The sequence below is a fragment of the Periplaneta americana genome, chromosome 13 (genome assembly GCF_040183065.1).
Source record: "Periplaneta americana isolate PAMFEO1 chromosome 13, P.americana_PAMFEO1_priV1, whole genome shotgun sequence".
Classification (NCBI taxonomy): Eukaryota; Metazoa; Arthropoda; class Insecta; order Blattodea; family Blattidae; genus Periplaneta; species Periplaneta americana.
In genome coordinates, this window is record NC_091129.1 from 41604643 (window position 1) to 41616847 (window position 12205).

The window sequence follows — 12205 nt, forward strand, 5'->3', positions numbered from 1 at the left end:
TTGTAGTATCACAATACTTTCTCTTTCTGTAATTGTATAAAAATGGAGAAATAGGAAAAAAGATAAATAATACTAATTACAAGCCAACGAGATGATTCATGGCCACACTGTGGAGCCATGTCCTTGAGCAAGTAAGCACAATTGCGGAAGATATTGCTATAGTCGCATCACTGTTATTTCCGGTGTGACTCCTCCTCTTTGCTTATGCTTTAGGAAAAGTCTAGGTAGGTAGTATCGTTCATCATTTTTGTTCTTTCGTTGCCGAACTACCAGACGAGGAATCTATTTGCCGCACCGTTAAACATTATCATGTCGTAGCTCCTATGATAAAAAATCAAACGCACTGTAATTGAGCAAATAATTGAGCGGCAAATAACGTCTTCATGTGCTTTCTGCAAGCGACAAACGAAAGAACCAAAATGAAGGGTGATTATATTAAGTATTTATTGAGCCTTAGGAAGTGCATAACGTCATCAGCAATGATGATAAGACGCACATGTTTAAATGTAGTCGACCTGCAACGTGATTGGCTGCTGGAAATAAGAGCGATGGGACTATAGTTCTACCTGAAAAAACATTAATTCTAAATTCTCTGTTAGAAAGGATGAAGACTTAACTTTCTCTCTGGGCACTCAAATTTGACATATGTTATACTGTATAGTATAAAAATACAACATTATTTAATTACATAAATAAATCTTACTGTTCCAACTAGTGAATGTTTTCTTAGAGGTTGTTAGGAGCTAACGTTGTGCTTATCAGTAGCAAACGGTAGCATTCTCTTCCATCTGCAGCTAAAATAAAATAACGTTTTCCCCTTGCATGTCACCCCACATCACATATCAACTCAACAGTTCCCTACACTAGCACTTTTAATTAATATACAGTATATTTTTTTTAATAAAATTATAGTTATGTATCATTTTGTGCATTTGTCAGGTATATTTTACGAAAAATTTGCCTCCACCACAACCTTTTCTTGATCCCACTTTCAGTCGAAGTGAGCATTTTATTTTGATTTCAAATGCGGAACAATTTTCAATATGTGCAATACAGAATAATATTGACAGTTATGATTTCTGTATAATTTTTGTAACTACGGTACCAGTATACACAGAAAGTATAATATTGTTATTTACTTTAACTAATAACATTGTGTGTTTTATTACTATTTACAAGTTGACTACCTGGAAGAGAGAGAGAGAGGGAGAGAGAGAGAGGGAGAGAGAGAGAGGGAGAGTGTGTGTGTGTGTGTGTGTGTGTGTGTGTGTGTGTGCGTGCGTGTGCGTGTGCGCGTGTGTGTGTGTTTTTGTTTGCGTGCATATCTATATATATTTTTTTCTGTACTCCATATATTAAATTGTAAGTTAAGAAAAGTATTTATGGGAAACTTACCAATAACTCTAGGAGGGGTATTGTCCAACAGTGTTATAAGATCTGTTAAATATTCCACCTCTTTAACCACAACTCTCTCCTGGGGGTTGAAGGTCACATCAATATCAGCAAAGACATCTTCAAAGAATTTTTGCCAATTTATCTAAAAGGAATTACATACTTCTTCAGAATGATCTAAAATAGTAGCTCGTTATGCATAATATCTCAGTATCAGTATATATGTTTAAGGGCATATTTATTTAATATACTGACCTTAGCATGAGAATTTGATAATGGAACAGAATCTGTCAAGTTTTGCAGCTCTTTTAGAGTCATAGGATTATACATTCGATATGCATTCCGTCTTTTTTCATTAGGAATTGTCACCTGCAGAAAGAAATTGTTTGCAATAAGATAAAAATATTAAAATTAACGATTCTAGTAACCTGCATTTTATGTCACCATCACATTTATGTTGTTATCATCGTAGCGAGATTCCACCTTCAAGGAAGTCCACAAATTGATCCTTCCACCGTATGGCTGGTTGTCTCCTTATTCTCAGTCTTTTGTCTCTGTATTAAAAGTGTATCTTGGATATCTACTACTTTATTAAATATTTTCTTTAAAGGTGTATGAGAAATAATAGTTTACACTCTTACATATTCGTAACGAATTTTTCATAAGAAATAAATAAAACAGTATTAGGAATATGTGAACAAAGCACAAGTATTTGTAGTCTGTGCATACATTCTGCCATTAATATCCAACAATAAAGCTCGATGTGGTATTGTTGTCTTTGCAAGTTATCTTGATAGATGAAGAAAAAATATAGTGGGACTGCGTTGGTGTTAATGCAGCTTATCTGGGTACCTCTTTGTTACTTGTTAGCTTAAACAACAAGGTGAGTACCCACGAGAGTACCAAAAACCACATCAACTCTTGCCCTAGAAATTGAATGTAATATTCAACCAATCAGACACTATATATTACAAAAGGATCTAAAATACATTTAAAATTGCAAGCCTCATCCAGATCTCAGATGTTCTTCAAACTGTCAGGTGATATCCTGTGTAATTTCTATAAAATAAAAAAAAAGATGAAATACCAATCTATATCACAGACACACTCATTGCTAAAACTCCAGTTGTGAACGAAATTCCTCCATGGAAACGGGTGATACCAGAACATAGCATACAAATTCCAGGAAGTCATTCCAAAAATGATTCTCCATACATTCTTAAGTTAGATTCCATGGAACTACTCTGCGGTACATATAAGGATCACCTTCAAATTTATACAGATGGATCTCTAAATCCTAATAATGGGACATCAGGAGCAGGGTATTATATTCCAAAATGTCAAGAAAGTTATTTCATACCATGTTCATCCGCCTCCAGTCTTGATACTGAATTGCTAGCTATTGATGCTGCTCTTCAGTGTGTTACTCAAATTTCTGAAAAATCTATTTGCATACTTACCGACTCCAAGGGGGCTATATTTAATATAATTAAATATGTACCAAACCTATATGGACATAGAATTATTCCACTTCAGAAACAACTAAGTAAACTAAAAGAACTCCAAAAGGAAATAACATTTCAATGGATACCTAGTCATTGTGGTATACTTGGAAACGAGAAAGTCGATAATATTGCAAAACAGGCAACATATGTGCAACCATGGTGGAAACATAGTAAAGGTGTGGGACTGCGCATGCTGTTGCGATAGCGGCCGAGGCGTGTGACGTCATCTTTACTGCAGACAGCGATCGTAGCTCATTGCGTTGAGTACATTTTCTTTAATAAACCTAACTAGACATTAATTACAATACATAATTTGAACTGATTGTTGCCAATGTTATTCATATCCTTTTCATTGTGCGTTTAAGTTCATGTACTCTTTAAAGAGTTATGAATAAAATTTAAAAAACATATAAAAAATTAACAGTAATAGCTTAAAAGTCGCACCCTCAAATCTGCCGTCCTAGGCAGCTGCTTAGTCTGCCGAGGCCTAAATACGCCCCTGATTGCATGTAGGCTACTGTACCTGTTAACTTTCAGCGCAACAGGAGCATCCAGCACTAATGTAACAATGGAAAATCGCGGAGCCACTGAGTCTACTGTCACAGAGGAATGCCAAATACTAATACAAAGAATTCAAGAATTAGAAGAGAAGAATTACTCTCTAGAAACGAGGATTAAGGAATTGACAGCTTCCAACAGGAAACATGAAGAAGACAAAAGAAAATTACATGAGAATGTAATTTCATTGAAAAACATTAGACAAACAGAAGTTAAATCTAAAGTGGCTGAAATTTTGAAACCATTTTTCACTATTGGGCAAATTGATGCTCTTTTGAATAAAAAGCGTAGGGTGAAATGGTCTGTAGAAGATTACGGTACTGCAATAACACTTCGAAACCAAAAACATACCGATACTTAAGAACAAAATTAAATTACCCGTTACCTGATTTGTCAACTCTGAGAAAATGGGCAGTAAAACAATTATCGCTTGAGGAAGGGGTACTTCATGATGTCTTAAAATTGATGAAGGCGAGAGCTACAAATATGTCGGAGTTAGATCGTGTAACAGTATTAGCATTTGATGAAATGTATTTAAATGAGGTGGTTTCTTTTGACATTAGGGAAGAACAAATAATTGGACCTCATAAGGCAGTGCAGGTTGTTTTTGCACGTGGTTTGTTTGCAAGGTGGAAGCAGCCCGTATACTATAAATATGAGCAGGCAATGACAAAAGAAATCCTAACAGACATAATTTGCCAGTTAGAAGGCAGTGGTTTTCAAGTTATGGCCACAGTTAGCGATTTAGGTGGAAGTAACAGAAAATTTCTACCAAACTAAATTGCAGTTTTCCTAATCCAAATGATTCAACTCGAGAAATATTTTTTTTCAGACGCTCCACATTTATTGAAATTACACAGGAATCACTTTCTAGATCATGGTTTCAACTTGAACAGATTGAACATTTCATCAGAACCAATTCATGAACTTTTACGTGCATCCTCGTCCTCTGATACAAAATTAGCTTACAAGTTAACTCCGTTACACTTAAGTGTCCGTGGTACCCAAAGACAAAAAGTTAGTTTGGCAGCACAATTATTTTCCAACAGAGTTGCAAAGGCTTCGAAATGATGTGGTGAAAACGAGCTGTTGAGATCAAATGAATGGAAAGAAACTTCAAAGGCAATAAAATTAACTAATGGTTGGTTTGATTTATTTAATACCGTTTCTAAATTCGGTACCCACAGTGGGCTGCATAGTTACGGAATAAACCTTCAAGATCAGAATATTATACTCTCATACCACAGTTAAAGTAGGAGAAGCAAACAGGAAATTACCTTATCAAGGGGGGATTCTAATAAATAATAAATCATTAACATTGTTGTATGAGGCAATGAGGTACAAGTACAAAATTGAATATATCATCACAAGAAAACTTAACCAAGATCTGGTAGAAAACTTTTTTTTTCGGAAATTAGAAGCATGGGTAGAACAAACGTTCATCCCTCTGCTTTAGATTTTAAACATTCTACTGAAGTGGTACGTACTAGGTCGAAATCCATTATGTCAGTTTTGTGAGAACAAAAACACCTCCGATTTGCTTTCGGAAGAAGAGGCATTAATAGTGGGTCCTAGTACAAGCCAATCAGAAGTCAATGATAATCTGCAGAAAGAACTATGTGCAACGGCAGAATTTCTTAAAGGCATTCTGAAACCGGTTAAATTTACCAACGATCGAGATCCTGAAGAAAATATAGGCCTCCCAGAAAAAATATGTGAAATCTCTGCAAGACAGCGGATATCCCAGGAAGGATTAAAATATATTGCAGGATATGCTACATCAAAACATATGGAGCAATACCCGAATCTTGGAATTCCCACAAAATTGTCAACTTCTGCTAATCAAAAAGACTGGATTACTACAGTGTCCCGTGGAAACTTAATCCTCCCTTCTAAGGATCTGCAATTGGTTGCCATGCTTGTTGAAGTATATTCTCAGATGTGCACGAAGATTCTGCTTCTCATGAGAAATTTATAATAAAAAAGACTGTAAATTTGGTTAATTCTGCCATGAAAAACGAAGCAGAAATCAATTCTCCTCTTCCGCCAGAAGTAATTACGACATTGGTTAGAACAAGAACATTTATTAGAATTAAAGAAATTAATAAAATAATAAAAATATCTGGAATTTCAAAGAGAAATATTATAAAGAAAATGAAAAAGATTGCATAAGAATAAGTATTTACTTAACAGAGTGGGATTTATAATGGTGAAATTATGTTATGTCGTGTGTGGAATAATAAGGTAAATAATGTAATAGACTATATTATGTCTCCAATAGCCTGAATATATAAAAATATTTGTTTACTATAATGACAAATTATTCCAAGAAATTCATATACATATGTTAATGAAGGTTCAAAAGTATTTGAATTCGTGTACAAAATAATGTATGTTATAAATAACTGTATAGATCTAAGTATGTATATATTTATTACACATTGTATTGTAATAATTATTATAAAACCACGTGTATATTACAGAAGGCAATATTATTAATGACACACTGCCATATCACATTGTTTCTTGAAACTTGAGTTTAATATGTAATAGATCATAATTTTATTACGTTATCATTTCAAGGTAGTTCCTATTGTACTTGAATTCATGTGTAATATAATTTGTGTGGTATATGGGCCTAATTTTGTGCATATTTGTAGCATAATGTATTATAATTATTATAAAAGTACGTGTATATTACAGAAGACAATTATTAACGTTGCACTACCATATAACATTATTTCTTTACTCTTGAATTTAATTTATTGTTCACTATTTTATAATGTTATCACTTCAAGATAGACCCTATTATAGCCTATACTGTCAATATTTACTGAATACACAAACCATGAGTTTTATTTATTCATTTAAATCTATGGACGCAGATCTAACCATCAACAATCTGTTATGTTGACTGTGTCATTCGAGTGCGGCCTGCAGTAAAGGTGATGTCATGCGCAGACTGAACGAAAACACGCACAGCTTGTCCCACACCTCTACTATATTTCCACCATGTGTGCAACCAAGACCTCTTCAAGTGATATCTCTATCCAATGCTTTTGCTTCAGTAAAGTCTCATTTTACAAACCTATGGATCAACAATTGGCTCTCTTCTGACAAAGGAAAAATTTTACAGTCTGTACAAAAGAAACCAAATGACCTGGAAATGTACAAAAACTTTCCCAGACATGTTCAAACATTTTTAACAAGAGCCAGAACAGGTCACATTGTCACTCAATTGTACCTACACTGATTTCATATTTCTGATAATCCTACTTGTCTGTGGTGTAATAATTATGATGAAGATCTGGAACACATTCTTCTATACTGTCCATCCATAACCCACAAAAGAAGTAAATTAAAATCATCAGTACCAGTTGCAGAAGACAGTATATATTGACTACACCCCAACTCTGGCCACTAGCAACAGGCATCTATAATGAACACAGATCAAAATACCCCTCATTTCTCGTGAAAAACAACTGAATAGACTACAGTGGACTATAGTGGACTTTACGTTGTCAGCAAACAGCTGGATACATTAAGAAGATTGATTGATTGATTGATTGATTGATTGATTGATTGACTGATTGATAAAGAGAGATGTGAGGGGAGGAGTGATTAATCTTACTGGCAGCATCGGATAAAATACATTTGCTTTGCTTGGTAGAAGTGTTAGATATGCTTGCTCTTGCCTTATGTGAAGACATAATGACATAAGCACTGTATGGCAACAACATGAAATTCACAAAGGCTTCTCACAGTAAGGTGAGGGAAATTATAAGTTCTGAGGTTGCCTGTTGTGATGAAAAGGCGAAAATGCCTAACTATAAATATTTGTAAGATGAATGATAATACAGAACAACAAAATAATAGAAGTGCACTGCACATGTTATGACAGGGAAGCAGAGAACAAATGTTGCGCTCCTGGTGGTCTGGCTGTGAAGCTTAACATTTGAAAATTTGAGCACGATGTTGGTGGTTCTGTTGATCAAATTATAAAGATTGTTAAAGATAAATGTTATTATTGTTGTGTGTTTATGTTATTAAAATAATAAGTAAAAATTTCAACAGAACAAGTATAAATAAATATTAGTTGATCTGATGAAATTTTAACTTATTTTCTTAATTAAATAACATAAAGATACAAACGACTCATAAAATAGTCTCAAAAGAAATATGGCGGCTATTTTGTTGTTCTGTGTGGCTTTTTGTTGCCTATGATATACAACGGTGATTCCCACTAGCATCCAATCAGAAAATTACATTGAAACATTTAGCGCTTCTGGTGATCGGGCAACAAAACAACAGCCTGCATAGTTTTGCTACTGGAAATTCCTCTCTCAGTTTCACCCCCTGAATGATACTGTTTAAAAGTTCTCAGTAGTAAAAGTGGTGATTAATCTGTGTACGGAAAACAGATAGGCTTAATTCCGTTTTCTTCAGTAGTTCATATGGTGTAGGATCTGTTATAATTATAAGTTTCATAGCAATCTTAAATTTATGAACTTGCGTTTCAATAACAGTGATTCAAAATATAGTTTATCGTAAAAATTATTTTTTCATTTTGTTTTTGTTTATTCTGTTTTATAAATTATACTACATTGTACATTTACAATAATGAATTTACTTTATATTTATATATATTTTTTTTTTTTTAGAAAAAATAAAGATCCACCTTATAGACCCTTTCCCAGCATTATATACATAAGTATATTATACTGATCTTTTCAGATGATATGTTTGCTACCACAGAGATTTAGGGATATGGAAGCTAAAGTTGAGAAATTACAAGAGGAAGTAGGAAATGTTGGATTGAAGATAAACTCCTCTAAGACAAAACAGATGAGGGTAAATTGTAATAATAAAAATAAATTGACAGTAAATGATATAGAAATAGAAGAAGTGGATATTTTTCTATACCTGGGAAGTGTAGTTACAAAAACAGGTGGAGCGGAAGAAGATGTGAAAAGACGTATTCAGCTAGCAAATGGAGCATTTGTACAGCTATATCCCATATGGCGGAATAACAACATCTCATTGAAGACAAAGCTCAGACTGTTTAACACAAATGTAAAATCAATCTTCCTCTATGATTGTGAAACATGGAAAATTACGGATGTAATAAATAAAAAGATACAGACGTTCGTCAACAGATGACTGAGACGTATTCTATATATATAAGATGGCCGGAAATAATAGCAAATGAAAAACTGTGGAGAAGAACTAACCAATCACAAATATGTTACCAAATAAAACAAAGAAAATGGAATTGGATAGGCCACACGCTGAGAAAGCCAGATGGAGCTATTGAGAAGACTGCAATTGATTGGAATCCACAAGGAGTAAGGAAGAGAGGATGGCCTAGAAAAACATGGAAACGATCAATAGAGGAGGAAGTAGAGAGATGTGGGAAAAGCTGAAAAGAGGTGAAAAAGATGGCTGGTGACAGAGTACGCTGGAGGAACTTTACTGCTGCCGTATGTTCCACCTACGAACAACAGGATGCAAGAAGAAGATATTACACTGATACAAAACATTCCACATAGGTCTAGCAAAGTAATATGACGAAGATTATGAAGATAGCTACTATGCCATAATCCATCAACAATCCTAATCAAATGGCCAATATTTTAAAGACGGACAGACAAACAGATAGACTGAATGACAGACTGTCAATAATAGATGCTTTTTCACCAATGGAAAAGCAATGTCACAGTCAGTACGTACACCACTGTGGAGTAATGGCCAGTGCGTCTGACTGTGAAACAAGCAGGCCCAGGTTCAAATCATGGTTGGGACAAGTTAGCTGGTTGGAGTTTTTCCGGGATTTTTCCTCAACCAATTGAAGCAGAATTGCTGGGTAACTTGAACCTCGGACTCATTTTTCCATCATTAATTCACATATCATCATCCATACCACAGCCTGGGTTCACTTCATGGTGCAGCGTACTGTACTTGTACAACAGCAAAGGCTGGTCAGCTACCCAATCATTCAAAGGATAGGATTGATAAGCACAATAAGCCTCAGGCTGCAGTGTTAGCCTTCAGGTTCCTTCTCCATACAAGAAAAAAAAACAGCCAGTACAACTGCTTAAGAGGCTTCAGGTATAAAACATATACAGTGCCGGAAAAATTAATAGCAACTCGGTTATTTTTACCTTCGGATTAAGTTATAACATGTTTTAATGTGATAGGTGTTTAGAAAATAATACAATCTATATATTTTCTGAAAGCTTGTTTTATTTCCTTTCTAATGGTATGTAACAACGTCATTTCTGTCTGTTTACATGGCAGTCTGTGTAGCATTTGTGAATTGAAAGCACAAGACCAAAATTTTGCACTTCATGGATTAGTTTCTTATCTCGGCACTAGTACTTGGTGGGACATCACAACTTCTTGATACCTTCTTGGCATGCACTCTACTAGTCGTTGGAGAGTTTCCATGGGCATGCTTGCTACCAGATGCTCACAATGGTCTCAATAATTGCACTTTTGTTCAGGGCTTCCTTTCTCTTATTTTATTCTTCAAAATCATCCACAATTCTTCAATAGGATTTACATCTGGTAAATTGCCAGGCCAAGACAGTGCTGTGACATATTCTTGCTCACGTAGAACTCTTTGACAATTTTTGCACGTTGGCAGGGTGCTGAATCATCCTGAAAAGTGAATGGTTGTTCTGCAAACAAATCCCTTACTGATGGTAACATCTTCTCCAAAATCTTCTTGTACTTCTTTCCATTGACGGTAGATTTCAGGACATCGATATTCCCAACACCATTTTATGAGAAACACTCCCGAAAGCATAACACTAGTAGGTAACTTCACAGTTCTACAGTACATGCTGGATTCAGTGTTTCACTTGCCTTCCGAAACACTGTACAACCCCATTACTTCCACCAATATTGATTTTAGATTCGTCATTGAAGAGAACTTTACGTCATTGCTCAGCTGGCCAGTGCTGATGTTCTTTAGCCCCTGTGAAAGCTTCATACGTTGTTTGGTGAGCAATGGTTTCTTCAGTGGCTTCTTGGACACCAAATCAAATTTTCGCAATATTTTCCTTACCGTTCTAGAACAAATATTAACCCCAGAAGTTTCCTTTCAATTTTCTGTAAGCTCTTACGAGTTAGCAAATCTGTCTTCCAAACATAAACGACGCAAAGCATTGTCGGGTCTGGGTGAAGTTTTCAGTTTTCTGCCACATTTTCGCGTTCTACTACTCATAACAGCACCCCTCTCTCGAAACTTAGCCAACTATCTCCCAACTGTACTTTTATTCACCCCCACAATTTGAGCTATCGCACTATTAGTTTTGCCACATTCACTTAATGTCACTATCTGTGTAGCTTTTCTTGGTGTTATATCATATTTTTACGCGTTTTTGAATTAGAATTTGTCAATCAAACTCTTTCAATCGCAAAAACACAACAGGTAATCACGAAAAATTCCTGTGAACGTTCATAGGGATTATTAACAGACAAGAAGGAACAGAAGGTAGACATTAGCAACTGTATGCACTACAGAAACAGCTGTGAACAATGAATAAAACTTGCAAAGTGATTTCGTGCCATTTACTGCCATCTGGCAGCACAATACACACTAACCCATAAAATGCAAAATTTTGGTATTTTTCTTTGAATTAACAAACGCTACACAGATTGCCATATAAACAGCCATAAAAGAATTTATTACATACCATTAGAAAGGAAATAAAACACCCTTTCAGAAAATATATAAATTGTTTAACTTTTTTAAACACCTGTCACATTAAAACATGACATAACTTAATCTGGAGGAAAAAATAACCGAGTTGCTATTAATTTTTCCGGCACTGTATATACTGTACGTAGGAGGGAAAGCAGAGAGAAGTCTTTTTCTACCTTCGTGGAGATCATGAATTATCTATTACTGGAGAATCATTTGATCGTCGTCATATTAAAGATTTGTTATTTTTAGTGTTATTGGATTTAATCTATTAATCTGATCTATTAATCGATCAATTTCTGTTATAAGATTAATCAATCAAAAATATTTAATCAAATAATCGAATAGATTAAAATTAATCGGTTGTACTTGATATTAATTATTTTGTTAATGCGAACTCAGACTAAAAATTCCAACTATATTCGTCTCTCAGAAATTACTTAGCACAATAGTACCATTATTTTGTAACTAGCGTAGGACAAATCTTTGCACAAACACTTCAGAAAGAGAAGGAGATATGAGGACAATGACCTGTCTAATCCTATTGAAAGTTGAAACACAATGCGAAATCCTTGATAAGTTTTAAAATTTTCCAAGAAAACTTCCACCTGGTTGTCAGCTCGAATTCCTAGTATATGAAATACACACTTTTCTGGAATTTTCCCCCTCACCCCTCAGCCATGGCTACACTGTGTGCAATTGAGAGAGTATCTACCTTCTTCTCTTTCTAAAATTTTGTAATCCGATTACAATAGGGACCAATCTGCTGTTTTGACTACTGCAGTTTCTTTACTGAGTTCATAAATGAAGCTTGTGTGTTTAGTTTGCTATAGAAAAAAATCAGATTTCTGTGTTGTGTGAAAAGTGATAGAGGAAACATTGATAGTAAACGTAGAATGGCACTTATTTCGGAGCATGTGAATGCACTTACATGTTTAAAATTATGGATGAAGCAATATTAACTACGTGAATCTTCATATTTTTTTTTTTATTTGTGTTTGTCTCAAAAATCCCCAGAGAAATTGACACAATAAATTATAAG

At 34.7% G+C, this 12205-nt stretch overlaps 1 protein-coding gene across 2 annotated transcripts in view; it reads right to left on the minus strand.

Annotated features, from left to right (window-relative positions):
- LOC138711821 (endothelin-converting enzyme 1-like) overlaps positions 1 to 12205 on the minus strand; it is a 41392-nt gene that overhangs the window by 3180 nt on the left and 26007 nt on the right. For both annotated transcript variants that reach the window (XM_069843077.1, XM_069843078.1), the window contains 2 exons: positions 1648 to 1761; positions 1396 to 1537 (listed from right to left, as the gene is read on the minus strand). In XM_069843077.1, coding sequence (XP_069699178.1) covers positions 1396 to 1537; positions 1648 to 1761 — 256 coding nt within the window. The remainder of the gene's footprint in view (positions 1 to 1395; positions 1538 to 1647; positions 1762 to 12205) is intronic.